The 20,916-nt window shown below is 53.4% G+C and overlaps 1 protein-coding gene across 1 annotated transcript; it reads left to right on the top strand.

The window, feature by feature from the left end:
- The first annotated feature begins 348 nt into the window (after nucleotides 1–348).
- On the top strand, nucleotides 349–19,833 carry PLLP (plasmolipin). The gene is made up of 4 exons (XM_039880956.1): nucleotides 349–644; nucleotides 15,485–15,658; nucleotides 17,650–17,772; nucleotides 18,879–19,833. Exons 1-4 carry the CDS (start codon nucleotides 510–512, stop codon nucleotides 18,993–18,995), a joined length of 549 nt encoding a protein of 182 aa, XP_039736890.1. The 5' UTR covers nucleotides 349–509; the 3' UTR covers nucleotides 18,996–19,833.
- The last annotated feature ends 1,083 nt before the right edge of the window (nucleotides 19,834–20,916 follow it).

Here is a 20,916-nt window from a genome sequence, read left to right as displayed (position 1 = left end):
TAGGAGTAGCTAAACAGGGGTGCTGATGCCGCTTTAATGAGGAGAGCGCAAAGAGAGGTGCAGGGGCTCGTCTGTGGGCACCCAGAGCCCTAGCGACAACCAGAAGAGAGCCGGTAAAGTCACGGAGCAGCGATGTAAATTCCTAGCAGGAGGCTCTCGTTGGGACAGAAACGCGCAGCTATCTAGACTGGTCCCGGCCCGCCGTCTCATTGACCGCGGCCTCAGTTTCTCGGTCTGTAACGTGGACGCGACTTCGTGTGTTTCGAGGCTTGACCCGCCGGCGGAGGGCGAAGGGTTAAAAGGGCGGGTCCCACAGCGAGGGCGGGGCGGGAGTTCCGGCCGCACCTGGCAGCTCCAGGCTCCCTCCCTGGACGCCGCGCCGAGCGCCGGGAGCCGCGGCGGGAGCGGGAGCGGGAGCCCCCCGGGAGGAGCGGCGCGGGAGCCGGTACCCACCGCGACAGGGGCGGCGACGGCGGCCTGAGCGACCTCGGGAGGCGAGTGGAGCCGCAATGGCCGAGTTCCCGTCTAAAGTGAGCACGCGGACCAGCAGCCCAGCCCAGGGCGCCGGCGCCTCCGTCTCCTCGCTGCGCCCGGACCTAGGCTTCGTGCGCTCCAGCCTGGGCGCGCTCATGCTGCTGCAGCTGGTGAGCGCGCGCGGGGCCGCGGGGCCGCGTGTGGGGTACCCGCGGGGCCTGGGGGGGATCGGGAGCCCCGGGAGGCCCTCCTTCGCACTTCGTACACCCCCAGCCCAGGCTCACACGCGCCCCGACGCGCCGTGCCTACCCCGGGGCGCCTCTAGGACCGATGCCCCGGAGATCACCCTGGCACGCTCTCACCTCGAGAGTCCCTGTTGCGGTCCATGCTAGCACACTCGCCATGCGCCGGTGTTCAGAGCCCACTCCAACGCCCCTCCATCCCCCCAGGTGGTCACCAGAGGCCCCTCACAGAAAGTCTCGCATGAGCCTCAGTCTGACTTCTGTCGACTCTCTTGGATGTGCCTAGGGCGCTAGGTGTCCTCGGCCCTGCGTACCTCTCTGTCTTTGCAAGGACAGTGCCCCCGCCCTCCAGAGGACCCACCCTCAGGCAAAGTCCACTCTTGGCTAACCCTCTGCCGAGCTCCCTGCGGCTCCGCGTGGCTGCACCCCAGAACACCCATGGTCTAATCGAGAGGGCACATCTATTTCAACGCACACACTTAGGCATGGCCCTGTGGGCCCCCGTGCCGGAGCCGGGCCCTTCTGGCTTACGCTGGGTGACCCGCCGGGTTCCGGCGGGTTTGACGGGCCTCGCGGGCGGAGGTACAGCGCCCAGCGCTGGGAGGAGTGACTTGTGGGAAGCCAGGGGTAAGATTCCTATGTCTTTGAGACCCTCTGAAGATCCCAGCTGAGGCGGACCGTTGAGAACACCCCGCTTCCCCTCTACACATACTCGTTACAGACTTGGAGCGGGGAGGTCAGCTTTCTTCCCCTAGTATCCTCTGGTGCGAGTCAGGAATATGCCCCTGTGAGAAGCTTTCCCCCAGCCGAGGGCCTGGGCCATTTTCAGAGGACTAGGGGGACTCGGAGGTGGGCGAGGGTCCATTTTCCTTCAGGGCCCCTCCTGCCGTCCTGTTACTGCTGTGTCCTAGCAAGGCTGCCAGGCTCGGGCTGGAAGGCTGGGTCGCTGCGCCCACCTCCCACCCCCCAGCCCAGGCGGGGGCCTGCCTCCCGGGTCAGTGATACCTCTATTTCCGAATTACTCCGTTCTTCCCTGTGAGCCCCCCTCCCCCACCCTAGCCTCAGATGCCCTTGGAGAGGTTTGTTTAAAATGTAGATTCTTGGTCCCCACCTCCGGAAAAGATGTGGAACTGGAATTTGAATCTCAGGAAGTGCAGCCCAGAAAGCTATATTTTTAATTCTCCAAGAATTGTTTCGGAGATGGGGGGTAGGGTCGGGGTTCGGTAGGAAGCTGACAGGTAGGGAGAGCCTGTGTGGAGCTGGGCACTGTGCTAGGCTCCGGTGGTTGTGAATGGCACAACAGCCCAGGAAGGAAGCCTGGGCCCCAGCCGTGTAAACGGGCAGAAGAGAGGGAGATCAATTCTAAGTCCAGGAGGGTTCATGGAGGAGAGGTGACTTTTGAGCAGGGACTTGACAGAAGTCTGAGGCGGAGGTAGGGGAAGGGTGTTCAAAGGGCAGGAAGTTGTATGAGCCAGAGCTTGGGGAGGGGAGAGGGGAGAGGAAGGGGAGGGACGGTGGCCAACGGGTTGTTGAAACTGGACTTGAAGCATTTGTTTCTGGGGTGGCCAGAAACTGAGCGCCTTGAGTACCTTTTGAGAGAGGTGGTGACCGTGTTCCACCGGCAGCCTTGGGAGGTTTTGGACCAGCGGAGAGATCTCTACTGGGCCAAGTGATGTCGCGCTGGGGTGGACCCTGGGGTCGGCTCCTGGTAGACTGGTCCGGAACCTCCAGCTCCTTTTGCATGTGAACAGTGAGCATCGGAGTAAGGGGAGTATCTTGCTGTGCCTGCAGGGACCTCGGTGACTTCCTGTGTCTCTGGTTTAGGGGTCCCAGTGGGCTCAGCGGCCCAGTCCCGAGCATTTAGGTCCCACTGCACAGATGCGGACACACATCCAGACTCCCAGGGACTGGTTGTGGTGAGGTGGTCCTCCTCTGCACTCCCTGCGGTGCTTTTGTGGCTGAGGTTATAGTGGAAGGACCAAGGTCTCCCATCAGACTTCTGAAGGGCTGCACCTTTTAGTGCATTCACGTCTGCTTCTGGAAGCTGCTTCTTGAGTTGTTTCTCTGGCAACGGACAGTTCCACTGGGTCTGAGACAGCGGGGTTCACTCAACGGGTACCAACATCTGCTGGGAAGCCACAGCTCCCACCAGTCAGGTCCCCACTAGGCTCCAGGCCCTTTGCCAAGGGCTTTATATCTTCTTTTTCCTCCCTATTTTACAGGTGAGGAAACTGAGGCTCAGAGGTCAGTTCTTTGCCGAAGATCTCATAGCCCTCTGCCACAGGGGACCTAAGCCCTGAGCGGCCTGACTTTTCTGGCCTGTGCTCTTGTGATCATGCTCAGCTTTGCTCCTCTGGGGCACAGGGTCTGGTGCTGTTGAGGGGAGTGACGGAGACCTCTGGTCCAGAGCCTGCTCTCCAGGAGCTCTTGATCTGTGAGAGAGGTGCCCAGAGGGTGTGCTTTTCATGGGGGGATCAAGGAAGGCTGCATGGAGGAGGTGGTAAATGGGAAGATGAAAGCTAATTTTCTGTCAGACCCCTCTGTTTCCCAGAATTTGGTGACGTGGTCCAGACGTAAGAAGAGGGGCCAGGGAGTGGGGCACAGGGCAGCTAGAAAGGCCCCAGCTCCTTGAGATGGGCTTTATGTCCAACATTACGCGTGTCCTGAAAAATCAACCTCAGTGTTTACAGATTTGTCATTCTGCCCTTTCCACCTACTTCCTGAAGGAATAGTAGATGGAATGTATTATATTAAGCCACATAAGACAGAAGAATTAATTTATTTTTGAAAGTTGGTGTGTTGGGGGGGGATTGACTTAAAGAACTAAAAAGATTGTTATAGCATGAAATTGTAGCAATTTTGAGGCAGTTGATTCTTTGTTGAGCTTCCTAGCAGCCTAGGCAAAAAGGAAAACATGAATTTATGTAAATAGTATCTTTAAAAAAGGAAGCAGGCAAGTTTGATCTAGAGGCAACTCTTTTGGTTGTAATAACCCAGAGACTTTAATGCTGCAGACCGTTGTGTAGCTAGTGGAGTAGAGGAATGTTCTGGAAGCTGTGGTTAACTTGTGCCTATGGCTGGTCCGAAAGCCTTTATAGAATTAGTATGGAATGAATGCTGTTAAGTGCCCGTGTTTCTTATTTTTTAAATCTTCCCCAAGTCTTGAGGAGAAGGATGATCTTACCTGGGTTTCCTGGTGAGGCAGCAGGCTCAGAGAGGGAGAGAAACTTGCCCAAGGTCGTCGGGTAGAGTGGCAGAGCTGGGATTTGCACTCAGATGTGAGAATTAAGAGCCTGGCTCTAGCTTCCTGTTGTTATTATTATTATTATTTGTTGTCGTTGTTGTTGTTGTTGCTTTTTGTTTTGTTTTGTTTTGGGTGGGAGGTGGGAGTTCCTAGGTACTTTGGAGGGGAAGAGAGGGACTTCAAGAAGGGAAGACTTATCAGGAGTCAGGCCGCTAGGGAAGGCTTCCTGACAGAAGTGGGCTCTGAAATGTCTCGAAGCGGGCAGAACTAAGGAGGATCAGAAACAGACCATAGCTTGTGCAGGGGCATTCCTGAGGCCCAGGATGTAGGAGCTAGCCATCTGAATGTCCTTGATAACAGGGCCATTGCCTTTGGCACCTTCTTTTCTTCTTGTCCTGCCTCCTGGGTTGGTTTGCAGGTAAGTAAACAGATCAGAAGTCTCACCTGCCATTAGAACACAATGATCCAGCCCGTGGTGCTAAGAGTTTTGGTGGGAGCACAGGCCTGGAAGCAGAGAGCCTTGGGTTCAAATCCTGGCTCTGCCCCTTCCTGGTTGTGTGATCTTGAATAGATTCCCTAATTTCCCTGAGCCTCAGTTTCCTTGTCTGTAAAATGGTGATGGTGGGATTATGAAGACTATGGAAGAGAAAGCCTGCAAAAGGCTTAGCGCAGAGTATGTTGGAATGCAGGGCACTTAGAATTCACAGGTGTCATAGAGTCCTAGGGCGTTTATGCTTGTTCCTAGAGTTCCTGTGGTGCATGCTGAACATGAACTTGCAAGCTTCCAGGGACAGGAAGTTCAGTCCCTCCCAAGGCGGCCTACTCCATCCTAGTGCACTCGGGAGTGTTAGAAAGTTCTTCCTCAAGGTGCTCCTAGCTCTGCCTTCAGCCCCAGCAGGCAAGCCAGATATGGGGCAGGGCCTTGAAGGTCAGCTCTGACCTCCAGAAAGAAGCTACTTAGGTGAGGTTGTTGGGGTCTAAGAAGTACGAGCAGAGCTTGGTCCTGTTGGGATTGAATTGTTGGGGTCTCCTAGTGCTTTCCTTAGCTCTGAGATCTGTGGGTTCAGTCTCTACGTGCAGCATTCCAAGCCCTGCATGCTCACGGGCTTCCTCCAACACGGAGCAAACCAGTGCTTTGTACTGTTAGCTCCGCCCACACTCCCCACTGTGACAGAGAGGGTGTTGAGTATTTGGAATTAAATTGTAATTGTGTAATAAATATATGAACACATTCTCCTTAAAAAAAAGAAAAACCTGTTACAGATAAGGCTAAACTTATTCTTGGATCACCAACCCCTCTCCCCAAGGGGACCACTGTTTCGGGGTGTTTCCAGTTCTTTGTCCTATGCATTTTTAAAAACATAGATGATTTTATTCTGTATCCTTTGTTCTGGAGGTTGCTTTTCTCCCCCCCCGGGCCCCTGCAGTCTCTTCATGTCATTCAGAGCTGTCTCCCTCCTTTTAAAGCCTTTCAGGGTAGTCCACGGTGTCACAGTGGCCCCAGCTCTCTAGTTATTTCTCTACCGATGGACCCATTTTTAAAAATTGTTTTATTGTTTGAAAAAAATTATACAGACATATAGCAAAACAGTCAAATAGTACAAAGGGTTATCAATGAAAAGAGACTCTTTCTTATCCCTGACCAGTCCTGTGAGGCGGCCATCATAATGTGTGCAGGGCTCCAGGGCCAGTCGATGCATAATTCTACACAGAACACCTATCCTCACTTAAAAAAAAAAAAAAAAAAATGGGAGCACTGCATGCTCGTGCCCTGCATGCTCGTGCCCTGCCATGCCTTTTTCCCCCTTGGCAAAACACCTAAGATGTTCTGTATCAGTGCACATTGTGCTGCTTGTATCTTTTTTTAATCCTTTATTTACTTAATTTCTTTAATAGGTAATATATTTACAATGCTCTGGAATAAATAGAGTGAGAAAGAACACAGTGAAAAATCTGTCCCTTTTGGTTAGAGTTGTCCCACGCTTCCTAGTTTCCCAGATACCGTTTTGAGTTTCTTAAAGGAGATTCGTGGAAATGTGCAGATAGGTTCCCACCTCTCCCCATTTTACCCTGGGGATATAGTCTGTCCGAGTCCTTCTGTATCTTTTCTTTTTCACTTAAAAATGTGCCTTGGCGGCCCTTGGCTCTTGATGTGTGGAGCGAGACGGCTTCTGTAGCATCCCCCTGTGCAACCGTGGTGTGATTTGTGTGGCCCGCCCGTTCATTGGCAGACACTTGGGGTTTCCACTCTGGCCGCTGCCAGCCACCCAGTGCATCTGTACTATACTGTACAGAAGTGGGACCGCTGGGTTGGGTATGTGAGTTTGTAATTTTGGTAGAGATTGCCAGATGCCCTCTGTAGGGTTCATATCTATCCTCCTAAGTGTATTACCAGGTACAGTGCCTGTCCCCACAGTCCGATGGGTGAAATGGCAGGTGGATGTAGCATTGTTTTGTACTTCTTTTATGAGTGAGGTTTAAAAATGTTTAAGATCTGTTTGTATTTCCTTGTCTGTATTCTTTCCCCGTTCTACTGAGTTGATGGTCTTTGTCTTATCAATTGTAGGAGCTCTAGATAATTTGCAAATATTTTTTTCCTAGTTTGTTTTTTGACTTTGCTCATGGTGGTTTTTTTGTTTTGTTTTGCCATACAGACTTGTTTTTATGTTGCTGAATTTTTTTGTTTTCTTTCTCTTTCCGTTTTTCTTTCTGGCTTCTGGAAATCGATTCAAAGTTAGGACTTTCCCACTCCTAGGTAATAAAGAAATTCTGCTATATAGAACTTGGAAAGTGTCAGTCATACCCCTGAAAGACACTACTAGAGAGGACAGTCTCATTTTGCTGCTAAAGTATCTTTAGCACCTTCCCATCCCTCACCGCCCTATTTTAAATAGGGAGCTCTGGACCCTAGGAGACAACTGTATCTATCTAGGATGTAGCAACACTGTTATACATTTGTTCTACTTAATTTTATAGTTAGCTTCTATTGTGGTAGATGATGCAGGTTTCCCACTTTTTAGTGATATAAAAATTTCCTTTTAAAATAATTAACTAATTTGTGTGTGATATATACATTCATCAATGAGAACTAGTTAAATATGATACATTTCTACAACAGCCTGTTATGCAGTTAGTAAAAAGATACCCTTAAAGAAAATAATAGGGCAGCCCTATATAGACATTCTCCAGGCTATGTGGTTAAGCGGAAAAAACAAAGTACAAAACCGTATGTGTAGAACACTATTATTTGTATGGGAGAAGTGCACACGGACTATATGCAGACACACCTGTCTGAAGCATGTGTACATGTGTGTGTAGACAGTCTCTGGAGAGGCACGTAAGCAGCCACTCTTAGTTGTCCCTGGGGAAGAAATTGAGTATCTGGGGACGAGGGAGATGTGTTAAAAACACCATTTTGTTATGTACCATGTCACATATATTACGGATTTAAAAAATAAATAACTTTTCAAAATATCTTTCAAATAAATGAAAATATTGAGTAAAAAATAGTTCATGTAGTTTGTGGGTACTGCAAAAGCTATGAAGGTAGCACTTGAAGGTCCCTCAGGCCCGGGGAGGGGAAGACACCTTCCCAGGATCACACAGCTGCAAGCAATAGCAGTGAATTCAGTGTTACTGGCTAGGTGACCTTGGGCAGTTTTCTTTACCATCTGTAAGTGGAATGAGGACATGGCTCACAGCAGGGCTGACAGAGGTAAGGGCTGTAAAGCTGACCCCATGCAATGGGTGGTTGCTGTTTCTGTACGAGTGGCAGAGCCAAGCATTGGTCACTCCTTGTCACTGATGAGTTGTTTGTGGCGGCATTCAGGGAGGTCCAGGCCCTGATGTCCTGCTCAGAGATTGGGAAACCTGCATCATCTACCCCATAGCGAGGTGGAATTTGAGTGTGTGGAGGAGAGCCTGTTTTTCTTGGCAGCCCAGTGAACCTAGCCCTGGATACTAACAGGGTTGGGTTAGTCCAAGAGGGAGAGGCCGGGGTGGCACTCCAGGGTATCATAGAGGGCAAGGAAGGCAAAGGCTGCAGAGCAGGCGAGGCCCAGAGCCTGTTCTGGGACATTCCAGCTTCAGTAGGAGTGTGTGTGTGGGGGGTGGGCGGGGGGAGTGTCAGACAACAGATAATCTGCCACCCTGTGTAAGGTTACCCAGACGGGGTCACCTATCCCTCCTTGTAGTTAATATGGGATGGGGCTTGCTCAGGGTCACCCAAAACATTAGTGCTGGAGTCAGGACTAGAGCCAGTGTCTCAGGAAGAAGTCGGATAATAGAGAAGACCCTCACATTAGGCAGAAGCCAGGCCTCACAGCGCCGTGAGGGTCCAAATGCTCCCAATAGTCACCTCTCTCTGGAGGGTTGATGGCAGGATGGGGACCTGTCTGCATGCTGAGAATATGAGTTTCCGTCATCCTGTCCACCCAGGGTTCTGGGCTGGCCCTGCCTCTCTCTGATCTGGCCTCCAGGACAGCGATGCTCCCACCACACAGTCAGTCATGGCCTCGGGCCGGGTCCAGATCTTCCCAGAGCCTCGGTTTCCTCATCTGTGAAATGGGGCAAGCGCTCTGCATGGAGAGAGCTGGGCTCAGGGAGGAAGGCTGAGGGGGCTGGGGCTGGATGTGACTGGGGGCTTTACAAGAGGGCCAAGGCCTTCCTGGGAGGGCTCTGTATGGCTATAAGGGTCTTGGTGCTGGGAGGCACAGGTAGGCTTTCTGGGGTGGGCCAGGAGACCCCTGAGGGAGTGAGGGAAGGAGGGCAGGCAGGTGAGGTCTGAATTTCTGAAAACTCACAGGAGCATTGCCACTTGCTCTGGGAGCCAGGGAGAGCCTTGGGGATGTAACTCAAGGGGCCCCACCAGCCTTTATATACCTGGGTGTGGTTTGCGGGGGACCTGCTTGGTCTCTGGGAACTCAGGTGGGGAGTGGGGGTGAGCAGGATGCAGTTTGAGCTTTGCATTGGGAATATTTTTCTAAAACCCTTAGGTAGGGAGCCCCCAAAGGAGCAATGGTGACTACGGGCTCCATGACATGCAGGGTGCACGCAGGGGCTGGAGGGGCTGGAGGATGTCGTTCGGGACCTCTAGGGGTGTCTGGGCCATTGGGTAGGTATGTAGGAACCTCTTCTTCCATCTCTGCGATTTAGAAAAATCTCCGAGCCTTGGGACTCAGAAATGACAGGTAATGTGATAAAGGCCTCATTCAGAAAGCCCTGGAGGTGATCTGTTGTCATTCTCCCTGTGACAGCCTGGGCTGGGAGCTGCTGTGCCTGGCCAGAGAGAGCATCCCTCGGGAGAGTTTGTTCAGTGACTGAGGGACTGGATTTGGTAGCTCACATGCCCACTTTTCAGATAAGGAAAGGGAGGCTTGGGAGAGTGGACGATGCCGGGGCAGGCTGGGCAGTGGCTCGGGCAGGGTTCTCACCTACTCTCGCCCCTCCCGCAGAGCTGGCGAGTGATGACCCCAGGCTTCTGGAAAGCCCAGAGTGTGTAGCATGGGAATTCCAAGAAGCTTTCCCCACAAGCCCGACCCTCTGCACAGGGAGCGGGTGGCATGCGACGCCGTGACCAGCCCAGGCGCCTGGAGCCTCTGTCCCCTGTGCCTTTGTCTCCTGTGACACAATAGGTGGCTTTTTGTCCTCATAAAGTCCCTTTCACTGTCGGGAGAAGGGCCAGGGCGGGGTTGGAGGCTGGGCTTCCTCAGCCAAGTTCTGAGTGTCCCCAACGGCCTAGCCGTGCCCCTGTGAGAGGAAAGCCCGGGAAGGGTTCACGTCATCGGCCTGGGCCTCAGTTTCTCGGATGGTGCACGGGGGAGAAGGGAGCCCCTGGGTGTGATGGGTGGGCCCTGCCCTCATATATTTTCTAAAACATTTGGTTTGGTTTTCAACTTTTAAAGAGCTAAAGATCTCATGATGTAGAAATTCAAATTTCTAGTGTCTCTTTTTGAAAAGTTAGAAGTTCTGGCTGCCTCGGCCTGTGTCCACGCCCCCTCCCCCCCGCCCCCCGCCACCAGACACCAACAGGACACTCCCAGCTCCACAGATGCCACCTGGCCCACCTTAGTCATTTCTGTGACCTGCCTGCCTGGTGGGTGCTGAGTCTGAAAGCTCGGTAGCAGCCTCCAGGCTCCGAGGTGCTATCCCTCTGGGGTTTGTCCCTCCCCAACACCCTGTCGTCTGACAGCCGTCATGGCCGCTCACGATGCAATGGCTTTTAACTTTTCCTTCACATCATTTTATCTGCACGACACACCTGGGAGGTGACCAGGATAGGCGAACTCTCCCCAGCAAGTCAGATGAAGGAACAGCAGAAAGGTTCGTCGACTCCCCCAACACCACACGGTGCATCTACAAGGTTCCGACCCAGCCCGGGACATGGGGAGGATTGAAAGGAGGCTTGGGGTGACCGTCCTTGGCTGTGAGAGGAGTTAGCTTAGAGCTCGCGGGGTTGGTGGTCTTTCCCTGGCTTCGGGCCCCTGGACGAGGCCTGTACTGAGTGTCCAGCTTCCTTGGAGAACACTGGACGCAGCCTCCCTGCTCCCACTATACAGAGAGGAAGACCGAGGCCTACAGGGGTAACGGGTTTCTGCTCCGACCGGGGACAGCAGAAGTGCAGCTCCAGGAGGTGTCCTAGGGCTGGGCGGGTGGACTTCTGAGGACTTCTCCTTCCGATAAGCCCACGTCTGCCTTATCTGAAAGATGGGTGAGGCCCGCACTGACATAAGGCCCTTATCTGCTAGGCCCTGGCTCCGGGCCTGGTGCTTAAGTTTAGATACATTCATTATCTCACCATGACCTCACACCCCTAGGAACTGCAGGCACTATTCAGACCTGAGGAAAGCAGACACAGAGAATGGACTGGAAAACCTACATTCTAACTTCTCGGAGTGATAATGACGGTAGAACATGTTTTGAGTGTTAAGCCTCTGTTAGGTGCTGGTCTAAGTACCTTATAAATATGTCTTCATTAATATCTCAGAACTACCCCCATGAGGTAGGCACACTTCGAAGTTGAGGGCACCGAGGCACAGAGCGGTTCGGCAACTTGCCCAAAGCCATGCAGCTAGTAAGTGGGCAGGACCAGAGCTTGAACCCAGAGAGTAAGTGAGTAGTAGGCCAAGCTTCCATCCGAACTGGTGCCGGCACCACAGTTAAATCAGATCGTGACATCCACCTGCAGATGCAAAGAGTAGCTAAGAAAGATATACATTCGTTTCCTAAAGCAGCCACAGCAAAGTACCACAAACTGGGTGGCTTGAAACAGCAGAAACTCATCCTCGCACAGTTCTGGAGGCTAGAAGTCCAAAGTCAAGTTGTTAGTGAGGTCGATTCCTTCTGGAGACTCTGAAAGAGCGTGTGTTCCATGCCCCTCTCCAAGCTTCTGGTGTTTGCCAGCAATCCTTGGCATACCGTGGTTTGAAGACACATCACTCCAATCTCTGCCTCCATCGTCACATGACATTAGCCCCGTGTCTGTCCAATTTCCCACTTATAAAGACACCAGTCGCTAGATCAAGGGCTTCCCTAATCGAGGATGCCTCTTGGTCTGGCATTTGTGACAATTCTCTCTCCTCTCTGTTCCTGCAGGTGATTTTCAACAAAAATATCTGTTATCCAATTGTTTACAAATTCTTTTGGAGGTGCCAAGGTCCTGGGGCACATAGGAACGTGTTCTTTTTCACAGTCCTTGTTTAAAAGAGAAAATCCCTATCCTCAAATTTTGAAGTTTTCAGGAAAAAAAAAAAAAAGGCCTGTACCTTTGAGGTTCCCAGACAGTTCTCTTTGTTTATCTGTAGTGCTTGGCTAATGAGGCATTTCAGGGGCTTCGGAAAGTTTAGAACAGGTGAGGGGTTGAGGTTTGGTTCTGTGTGCGTATGTGTGTGTGTGTGTACAGGCAAGGCTGCAGAAAAGGCAGTGTATGCAAAAGGTAAAAGGCGTGGTGTGTGTGTGTGTGTGTGTCTAAGAGTAATGACACTAGATAAAAAGGCAGAGACACCTACAGAGAGAGGGTCCCAGATATAAAGGCACAGATTTGCTCCTCCCCACACAACTCCCTCCCTTCTCTCCCATCCTCCGCCTTTGCTCATATGTCCCCTTCCCAGTGAGATCTTTCTTGACCTCGTATCTAAAATTGTGAGTGACCCCACTTCCCGAGCTCCTTATCCCTTTTCGGCTGGATTTTCCCCCTCATGGCACGTACCCTGAGATCCACTGGAATTTCACTTGCATCCTGGGTTCCGAGCTGGCTCGCCCTGGCAGGGTGGCAGCTCCACGAGAGCAGGGCTTCTTGTCTGTTTCAGTCACACCGCAGTAGGTGCTCAACAGGTATTTGTCAAATGCATAAGACAAGTCCTCTGGTCCCTTCTCCCCACGAGAGTACATGGGTCCACAGCCAGGAGGCCAGCAGCTCCCGCAGCTTTTGGAGGTGAAGCCTGGGCCCAGCCTCCCCTGCAGCACCTCCCAGGCCAGGAGAGGGGTCAGCGAACGTGGGAGCGCCCTGTCCTGAGCGCGGTCTCCGTGGGGCCCTGCGTGGGGGTCCTCCCTTCAGATTCTTGGGGCTGGGAGAGAGGAGACAGGGAAAAAAACAGTCGGTCTGGTTCAGACGGTGGAATGGACCTTCTTTGTTCTAGGGCAGAAACCGAGGCGGCCCCCTGGGCACAAGGCCAGGGCAGCAGAACACCAGAGATCCCCACTGCTCATCCAGCAGCTTCAGCTCCCAGAGGCTGCGCTTGCCCATCTGGAAACGGGCCGGGCTGGAGGGCAGGGCAGGGACGGGAGAGCCTGGGTGCCCGTGGGGCCTGGCCCTCGGAGCCAGCTGGTTGTCCTCATTTTGCACGCATCACTGAGTAACTCTCAGTGGCCTAGGTTCCAGAGAAGGACCGATCTGGGTTCAAATCCTGCTCTTCCCAGGTGACCATGAATGACCGCAGGCACATTTCCCTCTGAGCTTCTGTCTGGAAAATGGAGATGATAAATAGTACCAACTGATGAGAGGGGTATGGGGGAAATGGGCGAAATCAGAGGGGAGGTGCTTCCTTTAGGCCCGGCACACAGCTGGAGGGCATTAAGTGGTTACTGGGACTGAGTCTATGAGTGATAGCTCTGATAACTGATACGTGCACATTAGCGTAAACCTGAATTGGTCTTTTCTTGATTTTTAGTCCACTGCATTTTCTAATTTACTTTCAGAGAGTTGGAACCAGGCAACACAGTGCATAGAGGCCTGCAAGGACCGCGTTAAGGAAAAAGAGAATCGTTTGTCATGCCCAGTTGTCACCTGGGTGGGTCCCAGGACATGCTGCTAAGAACAGTTACTTCCCCCAGCTCCGGAGGCTCTTGGCCCCCCGATGCAGAGTGTCCTAAGGATGGGTGGTAAAGGGTGTGTGGGGTGGCCTGTGCTGAGACACCCTGGCTCTGGGTCCTCATTGGTAAGGGCTCTGTCCCCAGCTTGTGCGACTGCTGGCAAGGCTCTGCTCCCTGGCCCACCTTGCCTGTCTGCAGAGTGGGTGCCATGGGCCACCGCCAGACTGTTTGTGGTGGTTAGAGGAGCAGATTCACTGATTTACACCTGCTTCCTCTTTTAGTCGCTAGCACCTATGCAGGGCAGGGTTTCGACCCCCGTTTCATGTATAAGGACATTTAGACCTGTTAGCTCCTGAGCACATATTTACTGAGCAGGTACTGTGTGCTGTTGGGCACTGGGGATACAGCAGTGAACAAAACAGGGTTCCTCGGGGGTCCTGTATTTTAGTGGGCGGCCCTCGCCAGAGTCGGCCAGGTGAGCCGCACAGAGAGGGGAAGGTGCTTGCCCAGCGTCACACAGCACAGATAGGATTGAAACCCAGCTCGTGACTCCCAGGCCCAGGGCTCCGCCCCACCCCTTACCCATGGTGCAGCGGAAGGAGAAGCTACACCTTCCCCAGCCTCTTGTGAGGGACGGGCAGGAAGAGGGGGGTCGGCAGAGGGGCTGTTGGATTCTGGGCCGCTCAGCTGAGGTCATTCTTGTCCAGACCCCACAGATAGGGGGATCGATACAGAAACTTCTCTTTGGTCTTGGTGGGGTGCTTTACATGGGGTGTCTGGCAGGCACCCAGCTCTGGCGATCTCTGGGTCATGAGCCCTTAAGTTAGTCTGGTCCCGGAGCTTGCGGTAGCACATCAGCTGGGATGAGCTGCCAGCGGAACTTTTTGTCCCCCAAAACCAGCAGCCAGAGATTTTTGCTCTTGAATCACTCTTCTGCGATCTGACTGAGGGTTGGCACATCTTGGGCTGGTGATGGGCTTGCTGTGAGCCTTGGTGCCACACGCCTGGATGCCATACAGGGGAAAGGAGAGCCTCTTTCTGTCTTCATCAGCAATGGAGCCTTTCTCCGAAGCCCCATGGTAGACCTACCCCGCCTCCCCTCAGTGACCAACTCGAGTCATGCCTGGCTGACCAGGGACTGCAGAGAATGCCCCTGGGGAGGAGGAGGACGGCCTGGCTTGGGGGATCTCGGCCAGCAAGGAAGGGGGTGGGAGAGGTGTGAGGGAGGCCAGGATGTGAGGTGCAGCTGTGGGCCTCCCGAGCTCCCTGCCTCAGCAGACCCTTTGCCAGGCCCACCCTGCCATGGTCCCCCAGGCGTCCCCACGAGGGCTGTGTAGAATCCTGTGGCCCAGAGGGCTGGGGCAGGTGCAGTGTACCCAGCTGGGGATAATAAAAGCAAATGCTTCTGTCACACGTACGTGAACTCCTGGGTCCTTAAGGCAGCCCAATGAGATCATTATGCTCATTTGACAGATGAGATGACCACAGCACAGAGAGGTTGTAGATTTGCACAAGGTCACTCAGTAAGGGGAGGGAGGTTTTAAAGCAGGCAGCCATTGCCAGAGTCCATGCCGTTAGTAGCTACACACACTGTCTGCCAGGGCCCACCCTACTACCTGGGAACAGGGTGACAGCTTGGCTTTTCTGAGGCTCGATTTCACCTGTAAGGCGGGGCAATTAGAATCAGAGAAGGTGGGGTGGAGAGGGCTTGGTGGGGCACCAGGTGGAGGTCACCCAGAGGACACAGGCTGCTCATTTTCCCACCTCTGGGAGTCTGTGCCTGTCTGTTCCTCAGGAATATGCTGGTGACTTCTTTCAGCAGCTTTTACTAAGCCCTTGGCAGGACCCGGTTCCTGTACTGGATGCTGGGACCCAGCTGTGAGTGAGACAGTCGTTCTGCCCTCGGGGAGCTCAGTCTGGGGAAGGAAACAATTCCAGTCCTGGGGGGCCGCAGGAGCACAGAAGAGGGTTCTGGAACCCGGACTGGAGGAGAGCGGATGGTGTCCTGGAGCATGAAACATTTCAGCTGAGACCTGAAAGAAGCTACCAGGCAAGGCCTTGCTTTGGTATACAGTGGTATGCAGCAGGAGCTACATAAATATTTCTTGACTAAATGAGAAATGTATGTGTCTTGCAGAGGGAGCGTTACGGCAAAGGCCTCTGGTCTGTGGCCCTCAACTTGACTGATGCTGGGGGCTCTGTCTCACCCCTCCAGGTACTGGGGCTGCTGGTATGGGCCCTGATTGCCGACACCCCGTACCACCTGTACCCAGCCTACGGCTGGGTAATGTTCGTCGCCGTCTTCCTCTGGCTGGTGACAATCGTCGTCTTTGTCATCTACCTGTTTCAGCTGCACATGAAGTTGTACATGGTGCCCTGGCCGCTGGTGGTAAGTCTGGGTGGGGACATTGGAGGTGGTTCCAGGCCAAGCCCTCTGCCTCTGGGAGTAGCTGTGACAGCGTGACCTTCCCTAAGTGGGACGTGGCGGGGTGGGATTGGCTGCAGTCCTCACTGGCCCTCAGCAGGCCTGCAGAGCTGGGTGAGGGAGGGGCTGATGGCTTGAGTGTCCAACGTTTCTCAGCACTGGGAGCCTGAGCCAGGGAGGACACAGGCTTGCCTTACTCCGGGGAAGTGAGCAGAAGTGTGCTGTTGGATGGAGAGACTGGAGGCCATTCGGAGTCGTGAAAATATTTTGCCTTTTTGGGGGGATGTCGGAGTTCGGACCTGTGTTGCAGAGGGTCTCTGATCCAGCTGGGCCCAGACAGGCAGCCCTGGGCCTGGAGGCCGGGTCCAGCGTGTGCAGGACGGGCTCCGGCGCCACAGGGCTGGCCACCCGCTGCCTCCAGAGTGAGGCCCCTGCAGCCCCGGAGAGGGTGGCGTCCCAGGTTTACCCAGGTCAGTCTCCTCAGGACACAGGGCCGAGAGCGTCCGTAGGAAGTACCCGGGCCGGACACGGAGAAAGTGCTGGTTTTTTTTCTCTGACCCGGAAAACCCCTGCAGCTGGGGTCTGAGGCTTTCAGTGAGCAGAGAGGAGAGAGAGGCACATGATTGTAAGACAAGCAAGGCTGGGACTAGGCAGCATTGTTTGGAATTCAATGACTTTTTACACTGAGGAAACGTGAGTCATCCTTAAGACAGAAGTGGTTTGTTAGATCTTGACATCACTCGCAGGAGCCAGGCGATGTTAGTGGCGGGCACTGGGCTTGGAGGGACGATCCCCGGGTGAGGAGGGGGTGGCCTGGCTCCCTGGCTGGGGTCCAGCCCCTGCCCCACATCTCGAGAGATGGAGGGGCCTCGGTGCCCCTCAGCACAGATTTGGGGCTCTAGCCCTGCCGTGGGTGGCAGGCGACTCCTTTCCCAGGCCGCGATGGCAGGGTGGTGTCTTACACTCCTGGACCTTTCAGCACAGAGAGGGCAGGGAGGGCTCGCCTGCATCTAGAGATGGCTGGATTGGGATTGCCAAACTGGGGTTTTTCTGGGATGGGGGGGGCTACACGCTCCCTTGCAGGGCAGGCGAGATATGTGACGTGGGAAGAGGGGGTTCAGGAGAGCCCAGCCTCCAGCTGCCTGTAGGAAGCCGCCTCCGCTCAGTCCGCCGTCGTTGGTGGGGAAGCAGGCCCCCTGGTGCCAAATCTGATATTTTAAGATGTAAAGTTTTTTATGAAATCTTCAGGTTTTCATATGAAACCTCACTTTAGAATGGTGGTAATTTAAAAAACAATCTATGGACTGAACCAAATATGTCCGAGGGCCACCAGTCTGCAGTTAACTGGCTTCAGGGGCCAGGCGGTAGGGAAGTGGCACCTGGGCCCAGTTTCGGCTGAGGGCCTTCCTCCGGGTCCAGCTCGGGCTCCTTCTGGGTCCTCACCCTGACATTTGATGTGGGACCTTGAGACTAGGATGTGGCCTTTTGGCAGACAGATTCCTCCCTCTGGGGCCAGAGAGGGATAGGAGACCCCCTCCTAGGGCTGGCCTCAGAGCCAGGTGTGGCAACGGCCAGGCCAGGGGTTGGAGGTGTGTGTTGGGGGGAAGCTGGGCTTGGCCCCGAGCCAGCAGGAGGAGCCCGGGGCTCTTCAGCTGCTGCACTCAGAGAAGGTCTGCGCTGGACCTCCCGCCACCGGGAATGGGTTTTGCCTGCTGGGACTGTCGCTGCCCCTGACCAAGCCTTCCCACCATTTCCCCTCCCCTCAGCCTTGGGTGTGTTTACGCTCCCTGCTCAGAAGGCCTCAGACTGCTGCCTCCCAAGGCCCTTTTAGTGGGAAAGTCCAGTCCTCAAGCCCCAGCCCATTCTGGCTCCTAAGGGGTGTGCTGGTGGGAACCAGGGGGTTCCGGTTACTGGAAGTCTCATGTCTTAAGCCTGTTCCGCCCTCCCCCCGCCAGTTGATGATATTCAACGTGGGTGCCACCATTCTCTACATCACAGCCTTCATCACCTGCTCTGCTGCGGTTGAGCCGACGTCTCTGAAGGGCACCAGGCCGTACAACCAGCGTGCAGCTGCCTCCGTGAGTATGGTTCCCGGGGCGCCCTTGACAGTCACAAGGGACTGGCCAAAGCAAGGTCTGTGCCCCTGGACCCCCACTGCTCCAGGCAGCTGCCACCTCCTGAGTTCTCATCCTAATCTCAGCAGGTCTCAGAGGAGCCAGGCTTTCAGTCTTCCATGTTAACAGTAAAACCTTGAGGAAGTGGAATGCTTGCGAGACTCCTTGTAGTGGTGAATGGGTTTGGGGTTAACCGTTGAACTTTGCTGTAAATCAGATGTGGCACACTGATTTCGGGTCATGTACGTCTTTGGAAAATCTGTTTAAAAATTATTGCCCCACCCCCCACCTTCAAAGGGACACATGCAAAGACCTTTTGGTTTAGACCATTTTGGGGCATTCACAGGCTCTCCCATATAGTCTAAACAGGCTGCACGTCAAATAGCCAGTGAACAGTGAACCAGGCCCCTCCCCCGCACCCCCAACACACACATGCCTGCCACATCTCATTCCACGAGGCCCTGTAGACATTTCCTCACAGGATGCTGAGTCCCCAGTGAGGACAGGGGGTACCAGTCCCATCTGACAGGGAGGGAAACTGAGGCTCTGAGATGAAGCAACACCCTAGACGATTTCCGGGGCCAGGCAGGACCTAGACCAGGACTGGGTTCCTGCGCTCTTCCTGGCGAGGATGGTTTTGAAATAAGTGAACTCAGTTGACGGGATTGAGACATGGGGCTTCTGAATGCAGCCACAGGTACTAGTGTAGGGCATTTGTGAACTGATTCCAGAAAATTCCTAGGGTCACTTTTGAATGTTCTTTTTAAAATGAAATCCCTGGAATGGGTCTAAAGCGGGTCCTACCTGTCGCTCGTTAGCACATTGTCCAGTTGCCCTCATCACAGTCTGACATCCTTGCCTGTGTGGTTCACGGTTTCTCCCACTTGAATACAATGTCAGCCCCTGACCAATTAGATGTCAAATGAGTGTATGGTTAAGTAGCAGTTGGTGTGGCTGCCAGAGCGACTGGTCCCGGTTAATTGAGGGGCCCTAGGTTTCAGTGTCAGCCTGTCCCGTCCCTCCCTTGGGCCATGCTGCGGACGACTCAGTTTTGCTGTCTTCTCTTTCAGTTTTTTTCGTGTTTAGTGATGATTGCCTATGGAGTGAGTGCTTTCTTCAGCTTCCAGGCCTGGCGAGGAGTGGGCAGCAATGCAGCCACCAGTCAGATGGCTGGTGGCTACTCCTAAACGCCCGTGCCACGGCCCGCCTTGGGGCTGAAGGCTGCAGCTGGGTCACGGTGCAGGGTGGCCCCGCGAGCCCGAGGCCTGAGCCCGTGGAGTCAGCTCGGAAGGGACGACACTTGCTCTTCTGACCATCAGACGCAGGCCCAGCCAGCACTCCTGAGGAATCCGGACTTTCCTCTGACTGGCCCAAGTCGGCACGCGCATGGGCTGGAGACAGGCCAGCGGCCGAGACTCCTTCCCACCCACGTTGTTCAGCAGCAGGTGATGGGGGAGGGAGGGGCTCCCTGCCTCTGCTTTGTCTTTAGAGGACTTCAATGACCAAGGCTGGGCCCAGCCTTCTCACCAGCACTAAATACACTAACAAGGACAGGGCTCCAGACCTGCAGCCCCTGCCCCACCACAGAATAAGCCTAACAAGCAGCATGATTTTTTCTTTATTGTGGTCTTGGTTCCGGAGTGCTGAGTGGGCTTATGAAAGCATTCTGATCCCTTAAAACACTATTCCGACCTGACCCTCCCCCAAGCCAACATGTCGCTTGTAGGGAGACACTTCCTTTCCTGCATATCAAACACACCGGTTATCCAAAGCAAACTGGTTTTCAGTGACTTCTCAGTGATGAAATCCCATCGGGGCTTCCCTCGCTTTCCCAAGCTCGTGTTTGTAATCGTCCCCTGGGAAAAGCTAACGCCAGTACCAACTGCTTTCTGACACTGTTGATTAGGCACATGGGACATGGAGGAGGGAGAATCAAGACCTTGCCTGGTGAGTTGTCCTGTGCTTGGTGGTGACTCTTGTTGTTTTTTTACAAAAATAAAGATGGAAGAACTTATTTGAAAAGGTGTTGGAGAATCGTGGTTGTGGATGGTTATAAACTCCAGGAAGCTGCAGGGTACAACAGGACAAAGGTTCCAAATGCCCACGATAGTGCAATTCCTGTTCTGGAGTCACTCAGCACCACCAGCCACTTCTGTGATCCGAGGTAGGCCCACGAACTTCCTGCCTGCTTCGCCTGGCACAGGCCCAGTTTATGTTGTTTTTGTCCTGGCATAAATCTAATAGCATCTCCTTTTATTCTCAAAAGGGTCCCAGTTTAACAATAAAGCATTTAGCATCCTAGCTTTAGGCAGGTGAAGTCATCTTGTTGAACTTAAGATTGCTATGTCACCTGCCTTTAAATAAAGTTGGAAGTTCGAAGATCATATAATCGTAGTGAGTGGCCATGCTTGATACAGATGGTAGGGGTGAGGGTCCTTTTAAAACTTATTTTTCTACCACTAGAGAAACATGCTCTGAATAATAAGCCAAAGGCATTTCTGGGTACCCCTTGGTCCTTTTTTGAAAACTGGGAACAATTAAAATGTAACTCGATTCAAACTGTTGTGGATGAGCTCCCCATTACCAAGGGATGGGGATTAAGTCGGATACCCATGCCCAGTTAGCCTGGGACAGGCCCAGCCTATGCCTGTTATCCTGGCATAAATGTTAACAGAATTCCTTTTTATTCTCAAGTATCTCAGTTTGAATAGTAAATTAGTCATTCCAGGATTAAGCCATCGGAGTGTTTAGTTTTAAGGATCAACCCATTTTCTTTTGAAGTTTAGAAAAAAAACCAAAGGGGCAGGTAAGTCCTAGAGGTTGCCGACACCCTGATACAGAGCCTGCTTCAGCAGAGCCGTTAACAAGCTTAGTCAAACAACCATCTTAGGTTCTGGCCAGTGCCTCTCCCACCCAACCCTCGGGCCCTGCGGCCTGGGTGAATATCACGTTCCACGGGTGAGGAGGGCTGGGCAAGCCGGGCCTGAGCCCCAGGTAGCACGTGATGACATAAGTTCCAGTGTGGATGGAGGGACAGATTTCTAGTTTGTTTTAAAAGAAATTGGAAGGCTTAATCTAATAATATTAAACCACAACAAGCTTGCCTGT

The sequence above is a fragment of the Pteropus medius genome, unplaced genomic scaffold (genome assembly GCF_902729225.1).
Source record: "Pteropus medius unplaced genomic scaffold, Ma_sr-lr_union100, whole genome shotgun sequence".
Taxonomy (NCBI): Eukaryota; Metazoa; Chordata; class Mammalia; order Chiroptera; family Pteropodidae; genus Pteropus; species Pteropus medius.
The sequence above is the reverse complement of the archived record's forward strand: the minus strand, read 5'-3'. Positions and strand labels throughout refer to the sequence as shown.